Source organism: Notolepis coatsorum, assembly GCF_963971535.1.
Source record: "Notolepis coatsorum genome assembly, chromosome: 10".
Classification (NCBI taxonomy): domain Eukaryota; kingdom Metazoa; phylum Chordata; class Actinopteri; order Aulopiformes; family Paralepididae; genus Notolepis; species Notolepis coatsorum.
In genome coordinates this window covers 71906021-71932216 of record NC_140174.1, presented here as the reverse complement: position 1 = coordinate 71932216, position 26196 = coordinate 71906021, and the positions used below count along the sequence as shown (strand labels likewise).

Genomic DNA, 26196 nt, shown 5'->3' with positions numbered 1-26196 from the left:
GATACTGTGGAACTTTATGTACAGAAGGGTGTTGCTGAAAAAGAGCAAATGTGCTCCATTTAACTTCTCCTCCCATTCTGTCTTCCTCTCCATTCCTCTTCTCCCACCTTCTACCCTCCCCCTCTCTTCCTCTCTCCATCCTCCCCTCTACTTCTCCTCCTCTCTCTACTCCTCCCTCTGCCTTCTCCTCTCTCTACTCCTCCCTCCTCCTCTCTATACTCCTTCTCCCTCCTCCTCATCTCTACTCATTCTCCCTCCTCCTCATCTCTACTCCTCCTCCTCTCTCTACTCCTCTCTCTACTACTACTCCTCCTCCCTCCTCCTCCTCCCTCCTCCTCCTCTCTATTCCTACTCCCTCTTCTCCCCTCTCTCTTTTTACCCTCCTCTCTACCCCCCCCCCCCCCCCCCTCCCCTCATCCTTAGGTCCGTCGGGTGCAGAGTGCCAGTGTCCCCAGCAGGGGGCGTGGTACCTGGCTAACAGCGGCAGGGACTGTATCCAAGACACAGGGAGCCGCTGCCAGCCGGAGCAGTTCACGTGTCTCAGCGGCGACTGCATCTCTGTGAGCTGGAAGTGTGATGGCTACAGCGACTGCCAGGACAACTCAGATGAGCTGGAGAGAGTGTGCGGTGAGGAGGACACTTCTGATTCAATTACACTTGAATATCCTCATAGGCAAACGGATGTAGTTTAAAAACTCATATCTACCTGTTGTCTAGTGTTAGTCCTTGTATCAAGAGCTCAGTCAATCAAGAAATTTTTATATTATTCAGAATTCTTTTTTTAGTCAGAATTTGTTGAATGGAATTGTCTAAGGCCTACACTTTATATTTATTGGTAAAGGATTTGCACTACAACTCGTACACCTTACTGTAAATTGTCCCTAAATTGTACCTCATCCCATTTCTGCTTTGCACTATATAGTATTGTATATTAGTACATTGCATAGTATATTGTATATTGTATGGTAACTCAGTTACTTCTATTCTGCATCGAACATTGTACATAATGTCTATACTGAACACTGTGACTTCTATTTTTACTTCTATTACATGCTATACTATTTTATTTCATTTCTTATTTTATTTCATACTTATCTTGTCTAGCACAGTCTCTGGAGCGTAACAGTAAGAAGCATTTTGTATAAAAGTATTCTGTACTTCTGTATGACAACTATTAAAGAAACTTGAAACTTGAAACTTGAAACTCCACAAAGCTTTTAGTGCCCATACTTCCCATTCCCCACGTAGAATGCACCTGATTGGATAAATTACATGCTGGTGTTCTAATGCAACCTAGTGGCTGAATGCCACCTAGAGCACCTTCAACATCGATATTTCAGTGCAATTAAAACACTCTCCTCCCCTCCCCAGCATTCCACACCTGCTCCGCCACAGACTTCACCTGCGACAACGGCCGCTGTATTCCGGTGGGCTATGCCTGCGACTACACCGACGACTGCGGCGACAACAGCGATGAACGTGGCTGCCCCTTCCCCACCTGCAGCCCAGCCACAGAGTTTACCTGCACTAGCGGCCGCTGCATCAGCACCACCTTCGTCTGCGACGGCCACAACGACTGCCGCGACAATGCCACCTCTGACGAGATCAACTGCCGTGAGTTCATGATTTGGCCGATTTTGATTGGTTGAAGGATTACTACTGGATGATTTTGATTGGTTGATTGATTACTACTGGATGATTTTGATTGGTTGAAGGATTACTACTGGATGATTTTGATTGGTTGAAGGATTACTACTGGATGATTTTGATTGGTTGAAGGATTACTACTGGATGATTTTGATTGGTTGAAGGATTACTAGTGGATGATTTTGATTGGTTGAAGGATTACTATGGATGATTTTGATTGGTTGAAGGATTACTACTGGATGATTTTGATTGGTTGAAGGATTACTACTGGATGATTTTGATTGGTTGAAGGATTACTAGTGGATGATTTTGATTGGTTGAAGGATTACTACTGGATGGTTATGGAAAAACATGATCCTCAGAAGAAAGCACTATGAGTATACTGAGTAGTCTATTATACTATATGCAGTAGTGTAGTTGAACAGGTAGGTATTCTGATGAAGGGAGGTGGGTATACACTATATGGGTGTAACAATATAAATACAGACAAAAATATTTTATGAAAATGTACATTCAATACAGCATATCGACATCATTTATTCTCCTTATCTCATTCTCTTCACTGCAGTTTAACTGGTAGTATGGTATGGCTACTGCTATTAGCATAATATTTAAGGTACAGTTTAACTGGTGGTATGGTTACTGTTATTAGCATAATGTTTAAGGTACAGTTTAAATGGTGATATGGTATGGTTACTTTTATTAGCATAATGTTTAAGTAAGGTACAGTTTAACTGGTGGTATGGTATCGTTACTGCTATTAGCATAATGTTTAAGGTACAGTTTAACTGGGGGTATGGTATGGTTACGGACTGTTATTAGCATAATGTTTACTTTAAATTAAGGTGCAGTTGAACTGGTGGTATTGTATGACTACCGCTATTAGCATAATGTTTAATGTACAGTTTAACTAGTGGTGTGGCATGACTACCACTGTTAGCATAATGTTTAAGGTACAGTTTAACTGGTGGTATTGTATGACTACAGCTATTAGCATAATGTTTAAGGTACAATTTAACTGGTGGTGTGGTATCGCTAGCATAATGTTTAAGGCAAATCTTCATTGTTTTCGTTTTTTTTACAAATTAAATTGTACTTGTACTTTTCTAGCCAAACCAAGCTGTGTAATGTATATAATATTAATATATAGTTCGAGCTCTGTAGTATGAATATGAAAGAATCAAATGTATTCATTCAAATCAAACATTTTATTGGATCTGAAAATGTGTGCCATTACACCCCTAAGTAACGTAGTATATATTGATCCTACCGTCCTATATATATTTCATACAATCATACAAGCAATTAGACTGCTTATGACTCTGTTATACAGAACAATCTCATATACCCATTTATATCCTTACTACACTACTACTGATTATATCATGCATTCAAAGTATATAACATTGTATTTTGTATATTGTAGATAGATAATGTATCTTAGAGGAAATGTGTTTCCACAGCCTGTACACATAAAAACAATAAATCACTCAAACCAACACAAAACACAAACTATAGCCACAAGGAACATCATTTTGATTGATAGATTGATGTTCTTTAATACAGTCACCAGAACACAAGTCCATTAAATGATATTGCTACAGTTTGTTGAGGGCAGTGGTGGCAGAGGGCATGGAGCTCTCACTCTGAAAGTATTGTGATTGTATCAGAATCATAACCCCATAATATTTGCATATGGAATCATATTGTGAGATAAGCATGACATCTCATCCCTAATAACAGTTCACAGAACACACACTGTTCCTTCCCTTACAAACAAGTATCATGTAGTATGATGGTGATTACAGTTTCACCACGGTGCCAGCCATTGTATAGATTGTATAAAACCCACATGGAACTTGTTAAAAGACTCGCTGTCCATTCATCTGACGAACAATTGAGAGGTCAAGTCCTGCTGGGGGTCGCGCAGGACATTAAGAGCGCGACGGATCGAATTTGAGTCAAAAACTGTGCTTTTAGGAATCATTGTATACTACTGCACCCCCCCCCCCCCCCCCACACTCTCAAGTCTGGTGTAGAACTGTGGGATGCCAAGGTCTGCTCGCGGCCTCGGAAAAGGGAGTCAGACGAGATAACAACTGGAATGCGGCGTTTCCCTTACCCAACATCTCACCTCCCCCACCAGATCTGGCTCGGCACTCCCCCCCCCCCCCCCCCAACCCCCACCCAGACCTCCTCCCCTCCCGTGTTTACGCCTAGCGCCGTAAGAACGTTTTCTGGACGGCTGCCAACAGTATGCGCGCTGTAGGAGTGGATCCTAAGACTGTCTCCCGATCCCGCCTGTCCATCCCTCCCTCCCTCCTGGCGCGACGACACTTTGTTTAACTACTCAGTTGTTGATGCAGCCTGACTATCGCATATGGCGTCTCAGGCATTCTGTAGATGACATGTGTCAACAAATATACATGTCTGTTTGAATTTATGCTGTGCCGTTGTTACTGTAAAAATGTAATAATTGTGATGTTGTTATTATTATTAATGAGACGATGAGCTGTATGTGTGTGTCGCTGGAATTTCCCCAAGGGGATTAATAAAGGAATATCTTATCTTATCTTATCTTATAGATAATTTACCACATACTGATTGTAATGTGGTATTTTCATCATTCTTTCTGTCACTACCATCATTGTAATGATGGGGCGACAGTGGATCGGGAGGTAGAGCAGTCACCTGGTAATCCGGAGGTTCCCAGTTCGATTCCCACTCCTCCAAAGCAGCGTGTCAAAGTGTCCTTGAGCAAGACACTTAACCCCTAATTGCTCCCGATGAACAGGTTGGCACCTTGCATGGTTGCCTCTGCCATCGGTGTGTGAATGTGTAAAATGGGAGGAACAAATAATTGTAAAAGCGCTTTGGATATAAAGCGCTATATAAATGCAGCCATTTACCATTTAATGACCAACAAATTATGGATACAAATAATTTTAATACCATGATACTTTTATTTTTGGAATTCCATGATACTTTTTTGTAAGGGTGTTATTGTGCATTTACTAGGAATAGTGTCAACTGTGAGTCTATGAGATGCAGTCCGAAAGGCTTGACAGTCTAAGAACAGTATGTTTCCACCCCAGCTGACAGGACGTGTCCGGCAGGCCAGGTTAAGTGTGACGGCACAAACATCTGTATCTACCCTGACAACCTGTGTGACGGGTACAACAACTGTGGAGACAACAGTGACGAAAACCCTCTCTTCTGTGGTGAGTTGGACCTTGAGAGAGCTCAGGTCGGAGGCGGAGCTCAGTGGTTCCCAAACTTTTTTTCTCTCTCCTTAAAGCCCCAATCTGGATTTTCTTCTTTTTAAATAATACGTTTCCCCTTCTGTTAAACACGTTGAACCACACTGTGTGTGTGTGTGTGTGTGTGTGTGTGTGTGTGTGTGTGTGTGTGTGTGTGTGTGTGTGTGTGTGTGTGTGTGTGTGTGTGTGTGTGTGTGTGTGTGTGTGTGTGTGTGTGTGTGTGTGTGTGTGTGTGTGTGTGTGTGTGTGTGTGTGTGTGTGTGTGTGTGTGTGTGTGTGTGTGTGTGTGTGTGTGTGTGTGTGTGTGTGTGTGTGTGTGTGTGTGTGTGTGTGTGTGTTGATTGAAAATTGTATTAACAGATTGCAGAATGGGTACAATACAGTACAGCTCAATACACACAATTGTTAAGGGGATGCAGACCAGAGAAAGACTTTCGTCTTGTTTACATCAGGGTCCCCCATTTTCAATTCATAATGAATTGTAAGTAAGGGTGCAACTTGCTCCTTGCAATCCATTCTTTGTGGATCTAGCCCTCTGTTTCCACTTACATACTTCTTTACATAATACAGGGAGTTTAATTCAGTGCACCTTCTGCACTTTTTTCACCAAATACAATCAATGTGCTGAAATTTGTCTCAGTGATGTAAAGACATAGCAACAACTTACAAACTTCCACAGCACAACATACATGGTACAACGACAACAGGACAATGGTCACCCCTAGGGAAAGCACCACAAACAATAGACATATACTTACTACTATCCATACATGTGTGTGTGTGTGTGTTCCAGCGGGTCGTACCTGCTCCTCAGACCAGTTCCGTTGTGATGGAGGGACATGTATCCCTCAGTCCTGGGTGTGTGATGACATCAGAGACTGTACCGATGGGAGCGATGAACCCCTCACCTGCGGTGAGTTCACCAGGCTTCATTATAAACTAAACTACCTAGTGTTATTATCAAAAACTGAAATTAAACCTCTCTAATTTGAGTTTACCTAACATTTATCATGTTTTTTGTATCATGGCTTGAGTGAGTTTAATGTTTCCAGGGCTAATGGAAACCATTCAAAACGTTTTGTATGAATAATTAATTTGGTTTTAAGTCAACCCAATTCAAGCCATAGCATGCATTTAAAGCAATATTTCAAGAAATGTTTAAGTAGAACATCTTCAGGTCTCAGCAGCACCTCCATTGGAGTTGAGGAGTAAACCTCAAATGCCCTGGATATCTGTTGTTAAAACAGCAACCAGGCCTTCTCTCATTATTGATAATGATAAATACATTTATGAAAATGTCAATTATTATCTGGATTTACTTAAAGTAAGAAATGTATGACTACAGGTCCCTGGGGTGGAAATGTTGGTGGTTGGTGCTCTAAAGTTTATAACATACTGAAATAAAAATGTCAACAAAAAATACGACATGTATTGCAACAAGAGCAAGTTAATAATTATTAACTTAACAAATAATTCAGTTGGCAGGTGTGCAAAGGGGCATGGCTTTCTGACATGGCTTTTCATATCTTTGTAGATATGTGGTTTATAGCAAGGCTATACTGATTAACTAATTAGCAACACCTGCATCAATTAACTGCTGAAGACAAGAAACAAGAAAGCAACATATTCATAATATTTTCTCACAAACAACAGGTCATTTTAAAATGGTAATCCACAAGATATTTGGCAACAGCTGAAAATTCTGCCTCTTTTCCATTGCATACTCGACTCTACCCTACTCTACTCTACTCGCTTTAGGTACCTGGTACTTCGTTCGTTTTCCATAGTATTCCGATTCATCTCCGTGTGGGGAGGCGGGGCCGCTGGCGTACAGCATGAGAGCTCTGTGAGCATAGCTATGTCCGTGGGGGCTTGGAGCAAGCCAGAGTAAACACAGTTTCAATCAATCAATCAATCAATCAATAACAACATTAACCAGACTCTCGTTGTGTCTATTCTGCTAACGGTAACGTTACCTCTCGTGTCTATTCTACTAGCGTTAATGTTACCTCTCGTGTCTATTCTGCTAACATTAACATTACCTCTCGTTGTGTCTATTCTACTAGCGTTAACGTTACCTCTCGTGTCTATTCTGCTAACGTTAACGTTACCTCTTGTGTCTATTCTACTAACGTTAGCATTAGGTAATAACCGGTTTAAAATGGATGATTATGATTACCTCACGTTGTGTCTATTCTACTAGCATTAACGTTACTAGTACAAACAATCAATAGCGAGTTATATTGATCACGCTATGTACGCTAGTAGCCACAATGCTAACTCTTATAATGGTAAAATGCAATCACATTAGCACGTAAGCTAACAACAAGCTTAACAAATCAGCTATCTTTTTGTGAGACTAAACTCTCCTCTCTTGGTGGTAAATTGTGTTGATGTTGGTTTTGTTTCATCAATAAATGAGGCAGAATACACAGTGAATGTATCCTTTTTTGTTTATTGCCCTTGTTCCTGCTGCAAACAAATAATGAAATCCTACGCGAGGCTAAATAAAGATGGCAGTGTTGTGTTTCGTGCAGGATGCTCCAATGTGTGACGCTTCTCTTTTTTTTTCTTTTTTTTTTGTATCTCTCTTTCTCCGATTTTTCTCTGTTTTTCTCCCCGTCCCAATTTAGTCATTGTGCCAATTCCCCCCCTCCCCTACCTGGTTGTTGTGCGCATGTTCTCCTACTGGTCGGTACAAGGGAACCCTGAAGTATCCGCACGCTTCCTCCGACACGTGCAGCGACAGCCAGTGGCTCTTTTTTTCACCTGGCAGCGAGGACTCTCATTGGTGAAGCGTAACGCGTGGGAAGTCACGCTGCCTTCACCATTTCCTGCCTTTCGCAGAGCAGGCGCCCAGACCTGACCTGTAGGCGTCGCTGTCCACAACGCCAGATTACCACCCACGACTTCCCTCCCCCTAACTCAGCCAAGCGAGTTAGTATGACGACCGGCCCAAGCCGCAGGGCAATGCTGACTCCGGGAGTCGAGACCGCAGCCTCTTGCATTGGTGATGAGCGCAATCTCCGCTATGCCACCCGACCGCTGGATCCAAATAAACTTGAACTTAAACTATTACGGCGTAGTCGTGACGATCACAACCTTCTCCAACTCAATAGCACTAAAACTGAAATCCTTGTAATGGGCACACCTCACCTTCTCCGTAAAAACCCTGACTGCTCCATATCCATCAACAACCACTCTATCCTCCCCTCCCCCACAGTGAAAAACTTGGGTGTTCTTTTTGACCCCAAACTAACATTCGAACCACACATCAACAACATCACCAAGACATGCTACTTTCACCTCAGGAACATTTCACGCATTAGACCACTACTGTCCCCCTCCGACACTGAAAAGCTGGTTCATGCCCTCATTTTCTCCCGTCTAGATTACTGTAATGCATTACTCATTGGCTCAACATCTAAATCCCTCCATAAACTTCAACTAATTCAGAACACCTCAGCCCGCATCATTACCCGCTGCCCCAAATTCTCCCACATCACACCTGTCCTCTCCTCACTTCACTGGCTCCCTGTCAAGTATAGGATTGACTTTAAGATCCGTCTCCTCACTTACAAAGCCCTCCACTCACTAGCACCTGATTACATCTACAACCTTCTTGTACACTACACTCCCTCCCACTCACTCCGCTCATCCGACTTAGCCCTTCTGAGCACACCACACTACTGCCTTAAATCCACAGAAAACAAATCATTCTCCTCCGCTGCTCCCCGACTCTGGAATCAACTCCCATTACACATCAAAGAAGCCCCATCTGTAGAAACATTTAAGTCCCACCTCAAAACCCACCTGTTCAAACTTGCATACCCACACTCCTGACCCCCCAACCCCTGCATCACTTACATTTTTCACATCTGTACAGACCTATACTTTAGTATTATTATTTATTTAAAATGTTCTCTGTCTTGTCTCTAAGTTGTCTCCCTCTCTCTGTATTATCCCCACTATGTCGTCATTGTGAAAGTTCATGTACTGTGTTTGTCCCTGTACTGTGTTTGTCTGTATGCTATAATGCCATGTATGTAAATCGCTTTGAGATTCCTAATGTAAGGCGCTATATAAAATGTATTTATTATTATTATTATTATTAGCGGTCTATAGTTCTTCCTCAATATGAACTTCTGAAAAAGTGAAATATTGCTTCTAAATGGTGTTTCCTTGTGTTTCCAGAGGACCATATCAGGACATGTAGTCCCAGCCAGTTCACCTGTACCAATGGGAACTGTATCCCAGTGGAGCTGTCCTGTGACGGGAACAATGACTGCTGGGACAACAGCGATGAGGCCCCTGAGCTGCAGTGTGGTGAGATAACAAATTCACTTTGTCTCAAGTATGGCAGTGATAACCCTAAATTATCCAGTGTGTTCTTTCATCAACTAAGTGATAAACATTCATGATTTATATTTGTTATTAATATTCTCTTGATTCCATGCCAATGTAGTTGTGGAGCACTACCGTATGTCCCTCCTTCCATCACTGAATACCTATCGATCTTTTATTCTATCGTTCACCTATACTAAGCTATAGGCCCTTTTCACAGCAACCATTGTTTTTGGTAGCATTACATAAATGTAAAACAAATGTAAAAAAGTTTTATAGTATCAGGGGTCGATGGTTCTGTCTCTAAAAACCTGATGTATATAATACCCTGCGTTGTGATTTGTCCATCTGTTAAACCCCTGATACTTAAAAAGACCTTCACGGTCTTGTATGAATGGCGGCGGGAATAGGAAGCTTCAAATGAGGAGGCAGAGAATGGCTAATGTAAAAATCCTTTTATTTCAGATTCAAAAAGTGAAATAACAAGAACTTGTGTGCACTGATTCAAACATGCCCGGTACTATGCCACCAGCTGTTGTTTCAGACTAAACAAATATAATTAAAAAGAATGGTCTATGTAGGCCCGATGGTCGAGCCTCGTCTGGCGTTGTTGATTTTCTCTGTTGCCTGGTGACAACAAAGAGATCCGGTTTCTCGTCTCCCAAAGCTTCTTCCTCGTGTGTTCCTGCTGGCCGTCCTCCTGTGGGTAGAATGTTTCCAGAAGCTTCTTCTCTTTGTGTATCTTGCATTCTATTTTAAACCTTAAATCCCGCCCCTGTGAGAACGACGACCCGATTCGTCAGGGGGCGGAGCTCCCCTTCCTGATTGGTTGAAACTAGTGGTCTGCAAGGGCCTTGAAATAAAGCCCGAGCCCTGCCCGAGCCCTTGAACTTCAGGCCCTGCCCGAAAATAAGCCTGACTGTAAATAATATTTTAAGCCCTAGCCCGCGTGAAAACCCGAAAAAAATTATTATTATTATTATTATTATTATTATTATTATTATTATTATTATTATTATTATTATTATTATTATTAAAATATAAAATGTTTTGTATTTGTTTTAAATATTCGAAACACGGTTTTATATGAACGTAATAAATAAACAAAACTAAGAAGCATTTACATAGCCTGTTTCGCAATGCCGTCTCTCCCAGTGCTCGCTTATATAGACTGACTCACACTGTCACACATCAGCCTCGTAAAACGTATTGAAGGCTATAGAATCGTCTTTGACACACGCACACACACACACACACGACACACAATAGCCTACTCAGTCAAACAAACAAACAGAAAACAGAAATCAGATTTCGAGCAGAGCAACGTAATGAAAATCACAACAAAACAAGTAGCAGTCGCGACCCAGCAAATAGTAAACATCACTCACCAGACGTCAGCAACGCGTTGAACACTGTTAACAAAACCGGCTACATACATCCCAAGAACAAATTAAAACGTTCGCCAACTGGCTATATTCCAACACAACCAATCGAGTTGAACTTGTCCCCTGAGTTCTCTCTGCGCGCTGCAGTAATTACATCCAAATGTTTCTCTGGCGCAAAAGAGAAAGCGAATCTTAAAACGAAGGTTATCATATAACCCTAGTTATAAAAAAAAAAAACGGCGGTGCCCGGGCCCGGCCGAGCCCCAATTATTTATTTAAAAAAAAGCCCTACCCAGCCCGAACCCGCCGGGCCGGGCCCCGTCGGGCCTGGGCAAGGTTGCAGTGCACTAGAGCGGCCATTTTGAGTACTTTTTAAGAGGCCGTCCTTAAAATATTTATTGTTTTGGAGTTATAGTTTTTAAAGGTATTTGGGTTAATTTTACTATCTTAAAATCCCACAGGTAATTCCTAACTATACTAAACTAATAGATTAACGCTTTTGCCATCTTTCCTAGTGACTTAAATACCTAAGTTAACCTTCAAATTCAAATGTAATCTTCTTTATACCTGATTTTGCTGACTGCTTTTAGATTTACCAACTATAGTTTCTCTACTATTGTCTATGTTCACTTATGTTAGGTTTGTTTAACAAATACTTTATCTTTATATCAAAGTATTTACTCTCCCAATATTTAAGTTTACTTGAATGTTTTCTTTAATCTAGTCTAGTTTTTTTTAATGTCTTCACACATTAACTATATTTCCAAACCCGTCCTACATAGGGTTTTTGAGCTAACCAACTTTACTTTTATGGCTATTTCCTGTATTGGTTTATTGATACTCTGCAACGGTGCTAGTTTTCCTTATGGGATTCATAAAAGGGTTTTGGTAATCTTTTACCTATTTAAAACTAAAATGCATAGTTTTAGAATCCCTCTCTCCCTCCCCCCATTTGCCAAGGGGGGGTGAGAAAAGATTCTTGTCGGCAGGACAGCTGCATCTATAGCATGTCCTGTTTGTGGTATCAGTGTTGAGTGCCTACGGGCCATCCCTTTTGTTCTACTTTAGCTTGATCAACAGACCACTCTATTCAGATGCTAACTTTTATTTAACTAGCCGCTCAGTCTTTTGTTTCTAAGTTTCAACGTGGGGGGAGAAGACAAAGGCTGTGTTTGGAGCACTTTTCTACAGTTGGCCTTATCAGTCACCAGGACTGGGTGTCTGGTGACAGGCCCATTGTGTGGGGTGATAAGATCAACACAGCCATCTGTCCTAATGTTTAACTCTTGCCGACCAACGTGACCAGTATCCTGTCTTATACTGGAGAGGGGGAAGTTTAGTCATCTTTAAGACTATGTAAATCCATCTATGTTAGGGAGAACATACAGACTATTCTAAATTGTGTGTGCACTGGTCCTTTACCAAGTCCAACCTCTGTCCGGAGCCGTTGACCTTTGGGACTCAAGATTCAACAAACATACCCATATTTCCATAATAGTTGGACAGTTTGAGCAGGGAAGGATACCACAGTTTCGTTGTTGTTGCCGTTTTCTCTTATCCACAATCTTTTTTTTTTACAAAGTACATTCACCTCTAACGACCACATGGTGCCAGTCTTCCATGACAGGGGTGGTGAGGTGACATGCTCTCCCCCTGGACCTGCGAACTGCCCCCTCAGAAAACTCTTTTAAAAAAACAGCTAAAAACACATATGTTCAGACAGGCTTTTGGTTATATATAGGCACCCTTTGTCCTCACTGTTCCTATAGTTTTTAGTTATTGACTGATGATTTTATTTAAATTCTTTTTATTCTATTTTATTTGGTTCACTGTTTTTAACTGCTGTCTGTTGTTGTTGTCATTTATTTCAGATTTTTGTTTTCGTTTTTATATGTTAGCTGTAGTGTAAAGCACCCTGTGCATTCGTGCTGTGAAGGTGCTATATAAATAAAGGTCATTCATTCATTCACATGTGGTTTTTAATAACCCTCTAAAGCCGTGTGTCACAAGACAACAAGACATGTTTTGCACAACATTAAATATCTTTGGAACCGTTTGGGATAAAGATGAGCTGAATTGGACGATTCTCATCTCTCCGCCCGCCTACAGGCTGAAATATCTAGATTGGTTGTTTTCTCTACCAAATGCATCTGCATCTAATCTGCTGTATCTATCTCTTTCTATATCTGTCACTGAGATTTAGCCTATAGCCAATGGAAATGCTAGAAATGGTCATGTAGGCTGGGAGAACCAATGGAAAATTCCTATCGTTTCTCTATACTCCGGTTCACTCTGCAGATCGGAACCGTCAGACAGACACATGCTGCTTGTGCATAGAGAGGCGTTTGTCCCTGGTTTTATAATAAAATGGCAAAAAGACAAAGAGGTATAATGTTCAACAAGCATTGGAACTTGTTGTGGATGTTGAGGATGATCCAGATAATATAAATGAAAAGTGGTATGACAACTATATAATTTATTGTGCAGCTTGAATGAAAATCACCTGTTGATGATTCATGTGTGTAACTATGCTATTTGGATAAGATGCAGAGAGGGACATTGATACAGTAGGAACCCACAACAGAAAAGGAGGAAAGCTATGGAGGTGTGTGTGTGTGTGTGTGTGTGTGTGTGTGTGTGTGTGTGTGTGTGTGTGTGTGTGTGTGTGTGTGTGTGTGTGTGTGTGTGTGTGTGTGTGTGTGTGTGTGTGTGTGTGTGTGTGTGTGTGTGTGTGTGTGTGTGTGTGTGTGTGTGTGTGTGTGTGTGTGTGTGTGTGTGTGTGTGTGTGTGTGTGTGTGTGTGTGTGTGTGTGTGTGTGTAGGGGGGGGGGGCTAAATTGCAGGTCCAAATATGAAGGCAACACCAACATGTATGTATTTTTACATTATCTGCAAAAAAAACACCCAGAACAATATCCAAATAAATGTCTGTCACTCAGTGAGGAAAATGTGTATTTGCACCAGATTTCACATGGAGGTTCAAACACCTCGATAGAACTTTCCATGTTGAGAAAACAATAATTCTGGTGAACTATGCAGCTATTCAACAAAACACAAGTTTTTTTCACTGGATGTGTTCTTTTATGTCAAATATTGTATGCTCACACAAAGGTAATGTATAATGGTGACTTTACACTGCACCAGAAATAAAGGGTAGGTTCCCCTGAATCATAAAAGGTATAATACTTGATACTGACTCAAAGAATAAGCTCAGAATTGGCAACAATATAACTCTATGTCCAGGCGAACCTTTGTCTACGTAGCCTTTAGAGGGTTAACTATTATATTATATTAGTCTAATAATGGCGCTTTTCCACTTAAAATTAAAAATACCAGCTATCTGAGGAAATAATACGACAACCAATATATCAATATATCAGACTGCCCTCCATCCTCGCAGGCCTGGGTCCTTAATACACTCCTGTTCCCCTGTCCCTCCTCAGGCCAGCGTACGTGTGCCTCCAACCAGTTCACCTGCCCCACCTGGCACCCTGGCCACCCTCGCTGCCTGCCTCCCGGCTTCATCTGCGACGGGGAGAAGGACTGCGCCGACGCGGCCGACGAACTCCTGAACTGTCCCAACCGCACCTGCCACATGAACGAGTTTGCCTGCGCCAACGGCCTGTGTATTTCCATCCTCTATCAGTATGTGCCAAGAAGTGTGTGTGTGTGTGTGTGTGTGGTAACAGTGCAGAGACTTATACATAAGACCCAATCAAAGACCCAGGGTAAAGGAACACGCCAACATTATGGGAAGAAGATAGATAACAATATCTGTGTTCTGTGTGTTCAGTAGAAAGCTATCCGGCTGCAAGCTAGCCTAGCTTAGCTTAGCACAAATAGATGGAAGTGGATATGGACCACTAGCCTACCTTAAAACTTCAGGAGAGGTGTTTTTGGCCAACAGCTAGGCTAGCTGGTCCGTATCCGCTTCCATTAGTCTGTGCTAAACTAGGCTAGCTTGCAGCTGAGCTAATAGCTTTCTACTGAACGCACAGAGAGGAAATTGGTATCTATCTTCTTGTCCGAGTCTGGAGAAGACGGTAATCATATTTCCCATAATGTTGGCGTGTTCCTTTAACCCATTCAGTGCCAACCACGAGATTAGTTGGGTTAACTCGCCATACGTTGAGTGCCAAGACCCGAGAAAACCCGAGAAAGCTCGGGTTTTAATCGTTATTTCTTTTATTAGCGATATCCATTCATTTTCATCCATCCAACCTGATGTTATCGTTGGGAATGGGTCTGAGCTCGAAAAGGGCAAATACCGCCGCCTATCATCTCCCGGATGGTATTGCACATCATTGGATTGGATTGGGTGGGACTGTGCATCAGAAAAAAACTCCGGCCCCGGCGTTTCCCTTCTCGGGCAAGCAGTAGCTGTTACCACATTCACTGGGGAGGCTCGGAGCAGCGTCGATTATGTGTTTTGGTGCTATAACGTTGGATCAATAAACGCGATCAATATTTGGAATGGCGATCAGGAATTGGATTAATATTTTTGCAGAACATCTGATGTGAGGTAAGGACTCTATTTTACCAGTCTTGGGTTAATCAGATGTTTTTTTCTCCGCCATCGCAGCGCGCATGTGTGTGCGTAACGTTAGCACTGACCACGGCATGGATAATCGATTTTTCAGCCTGCTTCTCTAGCGTGCATAAGGACACATATACTATCGATAATCTAGCGTTTATTTGAAAGCGATTCAGGAATCAGCCGAAAAATTACAACGTGTTTTGTGTATTCCACTAAAGGGCTATTATCGCGGAATTTCTCTGGAATTACTAGACATCTCCAAAACTATACTCGTATTCAAAACGGTATAAAACGGAAATGTACCAATGAAAAAACAATCTGTTTTGTTGTTGTTGACTGCAAGCAAGTCATTGATAAGCGAGGGGTGTTTTAGACCCATAGCCATAATTTAAGATATAGTTTAAGCGTTCGCAAATTTCCCCGTCCTCCCATTGACTTCACTCTTGGCACGCTAGCCCTAATATGGTCAAATGGGCGTGGCTCTGAATGAGTTAAACTGTAGTGCATTGTTTAGTTCACTGGGAGCCAAGCGCCACGCCAGTATCAGTCAAATGCAGCCACTACTGAAGCTAAATGGGTGACATCCTCATTTCACACAACACTGAGTATTGTTAATTTAAAGGGGGATGCCACCCATTTTAAGAATTCACATGTCATTCCTAGTGTCACATTTGTGATGGTGAATGATAAATGATAAATGTATTGTATGCTTTTATCAAAAGTGCTTTGTAGCTTATTCCTCACATTCATCTATTCACTCACACACTGACGGCGGAGGCAACCATGCAAGGTGCCAACCTGCTCTGGGAGCAGTCAGGGGTTCAGTGTCTTGCTCAAGGCGCTGCCAGGAGGAGCCGGGATCAAACCGGGAACCTTCTGATTACCTTCAGATAACAAGACTCTATCTCTCCTCTCTCTCTCTCCCCCCTCTCATCTCCTCCCTCTCTCTCCTCCCTCTTTCTCCTCCCTCGCTCTCTTCCCTCGCTCTCCTCCCTCTCTCTCCTCCCTCTCTCTCCCCCCTCTCATCTCCCTCTCTCCTCCCTCTCATCTCCTCTCGCTCTCCCCCATCTCATCTCCTCCCTCTCTCTCCTCCCTCTCTCCCCCTCTCTCTCCTCCCTCTCATCTCCTCCCTCTCTCTCCTCCCTCTCATCTCCTCCCTCTCTCATCCCTCTCTCTCCTCCCTCTCATCTCCCTCTCTCTCCTCCCTCTCTCCTCCCTCTCATCTCCCTCTCTCTCCCCCCTCTCTCTTCCCTCTCTCTCCTCCCTCTCATCTCATCCCTCTCTCTCCCCCATCTCTCTCCTCCCTCTCTCTTCTCCCTCTCATCTCCTCTCTCTCTCCCCCCTCTCATCTCCTCCCTCTCTCCTCTCTCTCCTCCCTCTCATCTCCTCCCTCTCTCTCCTCCCTCTCTCTCCCTCTCATATCCTCCCTCTCTCTCCTCCCTCTCTCCCTCTCTCTCCTCCCTCTCTCTCCTCCATCTCATCGCCTCCCCCTCTCCTCCCTCTCTCCTCCACCTCTCTCCTCCCTCTCTCCTCCCTCTCTCCTCTCTCTCATCCCTCTCATCTCCTCCCTCTCTCTCCTCCCTCTCTCTCTCCTCCATCTCATCTCCTCCCTTTCTCTCCTCTCTCTCTCTCCTCCCTCTCTCCTCCCTCTCTCTCTCCTCCCTCTCTCTCCTCCCTCTCATTTCCTCCCTCTCTCCCTCCCTCTCTCTCCTCCCTCTCTCTCCTCTCTCTAATCTCCTCCCTCTCTCCCCTCCCTCTCTCTCCTCCCTCTCTCTCCTCTCTCTCCTCTCCTCCCTCTCTCTCCTCCCTCTCTATCCTCCTCTCATCTCCTCCCTCTCTCTCCTCCCTCTTTCTCCTCCTCATCTCATCCCTCTCTCTCCTCCCTCTCTCTCCTCTCACTCATCTCCTCCCTCTCATCTCCTCCCTCTCTCTCCTCCATCTCTCTCCTCCTCTCATCTCCTCCCTCTCTCTCCTCCCTCTCATCTCCTCCCTCTCTCTCCTCCTCTCATCTCCTCCCTCTCATCTCCTCCCTCTCTCCTCCCTCTCATCTCCTCCCTCTCTCTCCTCCCTCTCTCTCCTCCCTCTCATCTCCTCCCTCTCTCTCTCTCCTCCCTCTCTCTCCTCCCTCTCATCTCCTCCCTCTCTCTTCTCCCTCTCTCTCCTCCCTCTATCTCCTCTCATCTCCTCCCTCTCTCTCCTCCCTCTCTCTCCTCCTCTCATCTCCTCCCTCTCTCTCCTCCCTCTCTCTCCTCTCACTCATCTCCTCCCTCTCTCTCCTCCCTCTCTCTCCTCCCTCTCTCTCCTCCTCTCCTCTCCTCCCTCTCTCTCCTCCTCTCTCTCCTCCCTCTCTCTCCTCCTCTCATCTCCTCCCTCTCATCTCCTCCCTCTCTCTCCTCCCTCTCTCTCCTCCCTCTCTCTCCTCTCATCTCCTCCCTCTCTCTCCTCCTCTCTCTCCTCCCTCTCTCTCCTCCTCTCATCTCCTCCCTCTCATCTCCTCCCTCTCTCTCCTCCCTCTCGCCTCCCTCTCATCTCCCTCTCTCTCCTCCCTCTCTCTTCTCCCCCTCTCTCCTCTCTCTCTCTCCTCCCTCTCTCTCCTCCCTCTTTCTCCTCCCTCTCATTTCCTCCCTCTCTCCCTCCCTCTCTCTCCTCTCTCTAATCTCCTCCCTCTCTCCCCTCCCTCTCTCTCCTCCCTCTCGCTCATCTCCTCCCTCTCTCTCCTCCCTCTCTCTCCTCCCTCTCTCTCCTCTCATCTCCTCCCTCTCTCCTCCCTCTCTCTCCTCCTCTCATCTCCTCCCTCTCTCTCCTCCCTCTCTCTCCTCTCACTCATCTCCTCCCTCTCTCTCCTCCCTCTCATCTCCTCCCTCTCTCTCCTCCCTCTCTCTCCTCCATCTCTCTCCTCTCATCTCCTCCCTCTCTCTCCTCCTCTCATCTCCTCCCTCTCTCTCCTCCCTCTCTCTCCTCCCTCTCTCTCCTCCTCCCATCTCCTCCCTCTCTCTCCTCCTCTCATCTCCTCCATCTCTCTCCTCCCTCTCTCTCCTCCTCTCATCTCCTCCCTCTCTCTCCTCTCCTCCCTCTCTCTCCTCCCTCCCTCTCTCCTCCTCTCATCTCCTCCCTCTCTCTCCTCCTCTCATATCCTCCCTCTATCCTCCCTCTCTCTCCTCCTCTCATCTCCTCCCTCTCTCTCCTCCTCTCTCTCCTCCCTATCTCTCCTCCCTCTCTCTCCTCCTAGCTGCGACCGGGTCAACGACTGCGGGGACGGCAGTGACGAGCACGGCTGCACCTATGACACCTGCACCAGCACCCAGTTCACCTGCGGCAATGGGGCCTGTGTCCCCACCCACTTCACCTGCGATGGGGAGAGCGACTGCCTGGACGGCTCGGACGAGGAGGCGAGCCTCTGCACCTCGCCCCAGCCCACGTGCGCCCCGCAGGAGTACATGTGCACGTCGGGCCAGTGCATCGACCTCCCGAAGGTGTGCAACGGACAAAAGGACTGCCAGGACAATAGTGACGAGAAGGGATGTGGTAAGTAGTAATGATAATGATGACAATAAACGTAAGTTTAATCGTTTTTCTAACTACAATGTGCTTTCTAGTAAATCATCAAATGCAAACAAATAATAGAATTTGATAAAACTAAATAAAGAGATAATATGAAAACAACACACATATGAAAAGATCTACCAAACATTAAACCCATTTATCTTTTCTTTTCTCTCTCTCCTATCCTCTCCTCTCCCCCCTTCTCTTTTCCCACTCCTCTCCTCTCCTCTCCTCTCCTCTTCTCACCTCTCCTCTCCTCTCCTCTCCTCTCCTCTCCTCTCCTCTCCTCTCCTCTCCTCTCCTCTCCTCTCCTCTCCTCTCCTCTCCTCTCCTCTCCTCTCCTCTCCTCTCCTCTTCTCACCTCTCCTTTCCTCTCCTCTCCTCTCCTCTCCTCCATCCATCCAGGCATCAACGAGTGCCTTAACCCTTATGTCCACAAGTGCGCCCAGCTCTGCACAGACACTCTAACCAGCTACTACTGCTCCTGCAACCCGGGATACGGCCTGATGCCGGACGGCAAGGCCTGCGAGGATGTGGACGAGTGCCGAGACACGCCGGCCGTCTGCAGCCAGATCTGCGACAACGCCGCAGGCTCCTACCACTGCAAGTGTGCTCCGGGTTACATCCGCGAGCCGGATGGGCGCACCTGCCGCCAGAACAGCGGGATCGCCCCGTACCTGCTCTACAGCAATCGCTATTACATCCGCAAGTTGACCACAGATGGCTCGCAGCTGACCGTCGTACTGCAGGGGCTGTCCAACGTAGTGGCGTTGGATTTCGACTCCCAGGAGGAGAGGCTGTATTGGCTGGACGCCGGGGCGGGGAGGATCGAGAGGATGCGATTGAACGGGAGAGACAGGGAGACATTGGCGGATGAAAATCTAGGTGGGGCCGAGGGGCTGGCGCTGGACTGGGTGGGCAGGTGAGTGAAGAGTTAGGGGCTTCCTAAGAGGTTTTCCTCGTGTTGAATCATTGATCGTTGAGAATAAGGACATTACACAGGTATCCAGAATTTGGGACATTTTACAGAATTTTGTTGTGTGGAACGATGGTGCCAATACATGTCAACAACTTACCAAGTCCCAATGTATGACAGATAGACATGTGCAGTACAGGTACAGTGACAACAAGACATATAATGCAGAATAACTACATACTGTAAGTGTAACAAACAATAGAGCGTCAACTATACAGCTATTAGTACTACCATATACATCAGTATTAGCAGCCATACAATATGATTGTGGAGGGAAGTACAGGGCCGTCCTGCCCACTAGGCAGATCAGACACTATGCGTAGGGCCCTGCCTTCCTTAATAGGGCCCCCAAGCAGAATTTGATTTGAAAGATAGATTTTTTAAACCAAAATAACATTACATGACTGATAAATTAGTAGTGCAATTATTTAATCAAGGCTCTCTTAGTTATTATCTCTGGCATGCGCCAGCCGGAGATTATGTTGTGTCTGTTTTTCTGTCTATCCGCAGCTAATCGGCCATACTACCTGGCTGATCAGCCTATTGTCTGCCGTGCTCTAATATTTTTCACATCAATCAACGACAACTATTTTATTTGAATGAATGTACGACTTTTGTGGACACCTGCACAGGCAAGGATATGCACATGTCATGAGGCTGTTATTCCCATTAAATATCAAGTGGTGAGTTAGCTGAATGGTAATGGCAAATGCCTATGGTGTGGGAGACCTGAGTTCAAATCCAGGATAATGTCAAATGGAAGGGCCCCCAATTATAGTTTTTTTGCCTAGGACCCCCAAACGTCTAGGGGTAGTTATACTGAACAGAATAAGTAGCAGGAGATAAGTTGTGACTGTTAAAGAACACTCCACTAGATGCAACAAAGTTGCATTATGGGAGTCGAGAGACATGGTGTAAAAGCAAAGGAGTTGTGTGTGTCCCCTGCAGGAAGCTGTACTGGGTGGACAGTTTCTACGCTGCGGTACACGTGATGGAGCTGGACGGCCGCTACCAGAAGAAGCTGCTGTCTGGTTCTGTCCAGAGTGGTAACGTCACTTACGTCATCACCAAGCCCCGCGCTGTGGCCGTCAACCCTAAACACGGGTACAGTGACACATGCGATTAATGATTTGATTAAATTCCAGTTATTTAGGCAATTATTTGATGCATCAAACAAAGGAAGGGGGGGGAAATTGGCAAAATAATCTTACATTGTTAGATTGTCATTCAATTGTGTTTGATTAAATAATTGTTATACTTAATTTTATTTGTATGTGTATACACAGGATTTCACTATTACTGGTACAGTACTTCACAGCTTTGTGTTTGTAAATTAAATCCTCCTCTTTTTTTCCTTTACTCTCCACTCTTGTCCTCTCCTCACTCTTGTTTTTCCTCCTCTCCTCCTCTCTCATTACCTCTCCTCTCCTCCTCTCTTTTCCTCTCCTCTCTTTACCTCTCCTCATCCTCTCTTTTCCTCTCCTCTCTTTACCTCTCATCTACTCCTCCTCTCTTTTCCTCTCCTCTCATCTACTCTTCATCCTCCTCTATTTTCCTCTCCTCTATTTTCCTCTCTTCTCCCCACTTTCCTATCATTCCATCCTCTCCTCTCTCCTGCTCCTCTCTCCCCTACTCCTCTCATATCTCTCCTCTCCTCTCTCCTACACTCCTCTCCTTTTCCTTGCTTTCTTGTCTCCTCTAACTGCCCCCCCATCTTCCCCCATCCACCCTCTCCATCACCACTGCTTTCCCAGGTGGTTGTACTGGACAGACTGGGGTGACGTGGCCTACATTGGCAGAGCCGGTATGGACGGTACCAACGCCAGTGCCATCATCACATCCAAGCTGGAGTGGCCCAACGCCCTGACCGTAGACTACACCACCAACAAGATCTTCTTTGCAGACTCCCACCTCAACTTCCTGGAGTTAGTTCCAGCTCCAATCCAGCGTTTTACATTTTAGGCTATAGCAAAAATGTGCTTACATAACCCAACATAACTTTAAAACTACAAACCTTATAACTACAAAGAAATTATGAACATAAATAATCCTTTTGTAGTCACAAAATATATTTAAAACTCTTTTATTTATTTTTTCTGCTACACATTTGTTTGTTACCACCTTGTTACTTTTGTTCCTTTTTTTAAAGGAACATTATGCGAAATACACTTACCGTCTTCTCCAGAGTCAGACAAGAAGATAGACACCAATTTCCTCAGATACGGCCCAGCTAGCCTAGTTGTTGGTCAAAAACACTTCTCCCTGAGGTTTAAGCTAAGCTAGTGGTGCGTATCTGCTTCCATTAATTTGCGCTAAGCTAGGCTAGCTTGCAACCAGATAGCTTTCAGGTTACATCCGCGCATTTCCCATAATGTTGTTGTGTTCCTTTTACATGGTTACAATCCCTTCTCATGACAATACAATCTTTCTCATATTCCACCCTCTTCTTCTCCAGCTTTGCAGACATGGATGGCCAGAACCGTCACCGGGCCATCGCAGGCTCCCTGCCCCACGTCTACGCCGTCACACTGTTCGAGGACTGGCTCTACTGGACGGACTGGAACACACATACCGTGGAGAAGGCCCACAAGTACACCGGCACAGAGCGCGCCGTCATGGGCAACAACACACACCGACCCCACGACATCCACGTCTACCATCCTTACAGACAGCCACGCAGTATGTAACGTCTACCGTCCTTACAGACAGACAGCCATGCAGTACATAATGTCTACCATCCTTACAGACAGCCACGCAGTACATAATGTCTACCATCCTTACAGACAGACAGCCACGCAGTACATAATGTCTACCGTCCCTACAGACAGCCATGCAATACATAATGTCTACCGTCCATACAGACAGACAGCCACGCAGTACATAATGTCTACCATCCTTACAGACAGCCATGCAATACATAATGTCTACCATCCTTACAGACAGACAGCCACGCAGTACATAATGTCTACCATCCATACATACAGACAGCCACGCAGTACATAATGTCTACCATCCTTACAGACAGCCATGCAGTACATAATGTCTACCGTCCTTACAGACAGCCATGCAATACATAATGTCTACCATCCATACAGACAGACAGCCATGCATTACATAATGTCTACCATCCATACAGACAGACAGCCATGCAGTACATAATGTCTACCGTCCATACAGACAGCCATGCAATACATAATGTCTACCATCCATACAGACAGACAGCCACGCAGTACATAATGTCTACCATCCTTACAGACAGCCATGCAATACATAATGTCTACCATCCATACAGACAGACAGCCACGCAGTACATAATGTCTACCATCCTTACAGACAGCCATGCAATACATAATGTCTACCGTCCTTACAGACAGACAGCCACGCAGTACATAATGTCTACCATCCTTACAGACAGCCATGCAATACATAATGTCTACCGTCCTTACAGACAGACAGCCACGCAGTACATAATGTCTACCATCCTTACAGACAGCCATGCAATACATAATGTCTACCGTCCTTACAGACAGCCACATAGTATGTAACTTGTAGAGCTTTTTGGTAACCAGATTTCACCGTTCCATTCAGAGTTAAATGTAAACATTATATTGTGATATTTTTACATTTATATTTTACTCCAGCAAGTAACTCCAACATGTCTTAATGGTAAATGCACTGCATTTATATAGAGCTTTCATCCATACAGCCAACTTCTGATTACCAAACGACCACTCTACCTCATGTTGGGAGAATATTGGGGGAATCATTTAACATAACATCTGTTACCTGGGAGAAAAATTACGCCTTGTAAATGTTGTTGGTGAAATGCAAAGAAATCCACCCTAAACCTTCCTCAGTGGTATTTCATATATTTCCTATTGTACCCAGTACTACCCACGCAGAACTACATATCAGAACCCATGCAGAACTACATATTATCAGAACCCATGCAGAACTACATATCATATTGTACCCACGCAGAACTACATATCATATTGTACCCACGCAGAACTACATATCATATTGTACCCACGCAGAACTACATATCATATTGTACCCACATAGAACTAGATATCGTACTGTAGTTCCAATCAGTCTTTTTTCTATTATTTTATTTCCTATGATAGCCCCTGCTCCATCGGTCTATGTATGTATCTATTGTTTTATTTCCTATAGGTGATAACCCCTGCTCCATCGGTCTATTTATGTATCTATTGTTTTATTTCCTGTGCTTTGATTGATTGATTGAATTGATTGATTGAAAAGTTTATTAACAGATTGCAGAATGGGTACAGTACAGTACAGCTCAATACATACAATTGTTAAGAGGATGCAGACCTGAGAAAGACTTTCGTCTTGTTTACATCAGGGTCCCCCATTTTCAATTCATCATATGACACACACGACATACAGATAGACAGTACTGCTACATCTATACATTTATGACATACCAGATTTTCAAATACAGTACTGTTTGTGATACTAAAAAAATCCAGAAAAAGAGTGTACCGTAATTCCTCTAATAGTGACCGGTATTCAATTACAAACCGGGTCTCTATTAATGGCCGGGTGCGCTCTTGAGCTAAGCAATTATAAGCCGACCTCCTAATACAAGCCGGGTTACTAATATACTGAGCTGCATACTGAGCTGCTAAGGTCAAGTTACTTGATTTCACTTTGAAAACGTTGAAATGACCAGTGACCACCTGTAATTGCACTGTTTACTATTTCATACAGTACTTGGTCTCAATAAATGAACCCAGTACATTTTACTGGGTTCAAACTGACACAAAATGTTGATTTATTCATTATGATCTGTTTGAAAATTAGAAATATAGGCCTCTCTCTTATACATGCCTCCTCCTAATAAAAGCCTGGTACCCGCTACAGTTTAAGCAAATACAAGCCCGGGTCACTATTAGAGGAATTACGGTATATACATTTGACATAGAAACTGTGCATTGGGGGAGGTTGGGTAGGTGGGGTGGGGCTGTACATTGGAGGTGGGGGGGGGGGGGGGGTTGGGTAGGGGGGGGGGGGACACTGTACATTGGAATACTGACATACATTTGACATAGAAACTGTACATTGGAGGAGGTTGGGTAGGTGGGGTGGGGTTGGGTGGGGCTGTACATTGGAATACTGACAAAGCCATGCTTGGTCTTTATTGTACAACTGGGTTAGGACATTTGTAGGGGCCAGTTTTGAATTGCAGTCTCCCGTAGGTGTTCTTTGAGAGTGTTTTTGAAGGTGGGTAGTGATTCACATTCCTTTACAGCTTTGGGTAGGGCGTTCCACATTGTTGTGGCATAATTGCGAAACGTGTTTAGTCCCTTGTTTGAGCCGAATCTGGGTTTTACATGATTTGTGGAGCTCCCTCTGGTGTTGTGATCGTGGTATTCACTGACCTTTGGGAAGTATTTTGACATGTACATGGGTACCTTGGTCGTGTAGTGTATCTTGTAGACCAGGCCCATTGCAAGTTGCTGTACTCTGTCGTCTACTCTAAGCCATCCTAGGTTGGCAAAGTGTGCAGGGGTGAGGTGGGTTCTAGGAGTCAGGTCAAGCAGTAGTCTGACTAGTTTGTTTTGAGATGTTTGTAATTTGGTTTTTAGTGCCTTTGAGGTGCTTTGGTACCATGAGGTGCAAGCATAGTCGTAGTACCCTTGAATGAGTGCTCCTGCCAGAGTCTTCAGGGTATTCTTGTTTACCAGGGAGGAGATCCGGTACAAGAATCGAGTTCGTTGATTGACTTTTTTTATTACATTGGATGCCATTTTGTCACAGGAAAGATTAGCCTCTAGGATGGAACCCAGGTAGGTAATTTCATCTTTCCTTGTGACAATATTGTCACCCACTGTAACTGAGAAGCCGTCGGTCTTGCTGAGTTTGTTATTTGAACCGAAGAGAATGGACTCTGTTTTGCCCATGTGTAATGATAGTTTGTTGTCGGCGAGCCATATGCAGATTTTGCCTAGTTCCGAGCTGAGGGTTTTTTCAACCTGTAACTTGTTCTTGTCAGAGACCAGTAGGGCTGAGTCGTCCGCAAACAGGAACAAGTTGCAGTCACAAGCTGACGACATGTCATTTGCATAAATTAGGAACAGTAGTGGTCCTAGTATGCTTCCTTGTGGAACACCACAGTTCACTGTGAGGGGGGGGGGATAGGGTACCGTTTACCTCCACCATCTGTTCTCTCCCCTCCAGGTAGGATTGTATCCAGCTCACTGATAAACTATCAAAACCAATTGCTTTTAGCTTGTCAATCAGAATGGTGTGATTGACAGTGTCGAAGGCCTTTTGTAGGTCTAGCATGACCATGCCGCAGTATTTGCCCGCGTCCACCTCTTGCTTGATGTGGTCGTTCAAATAGAGAAGGCATGTGTCAGTGGAGTGGGATGTTCTGAAGCCAGATTGGAATTCGTAGATTAGATTTTTATCCGCAAGGTACTTTTCGACCTGTTCGTATACTATTTTTTCCATGACTTTCGAGATGGATGTAAGG

At 44.4% G+C, this 26196-nt stretch overlaps 1 protein-coding gene across 1 annotated transcript in view; it reads left to right on the top strand.

Annotated features, from left to right (window-relative positions):
- The window catches only part of lrp2b (low density lipoprotein receptor-related protein 2b), a gene marked incomplete at its 5' end in the record, with an annotated part of 304974 nt that overhangs the window by 161049 nt on the left and 117729 nt on the right, over nucleotides 1-26196 (top strand). Inside the window, 11 exons of the mRNA XM_084323212.1 lie at nucleotides 424-627; nucleotides 1372-1614; nucleotides 4743-4868; nucleotides 5701-5820; nucleotides 9102-9233; nucleotides 14079-14280; nucleotides 18402-18697; nucleotides 19121-19637; nucleotides 20640-20795; nucleotides 21446-21616; nucleotides 22147-22370. Coding sequence (XP_084179338.1) covers nucleotides 424-627; nucleotides 1372-1614; nucleotides 4743-4868; nucleotides 5701-5820; nucleotides 9102-9233; nucleotides 14079-14280; nucleotides 18402-18697; nucleotides 19121-19637; nucleotides 20640-20795; nucleotides 21446-21616; nucleotides 22147-22370 — 2391 coding nt within the window. The remainder of the gene's footprint in view (nucleotides 1-423; nucleotides 628-1371; nucleotides 1615-4742; nucleotides 4869-5700; nucleotides 5821-9101; nucleotides 9234-14078; nucleotides 14281-18401; nucleotides 18698-19120; nucleotides 19638-20639; nucleotides 20796-21445; nucleotides 21617-22146; nucleotides 22371-26196) is intronic.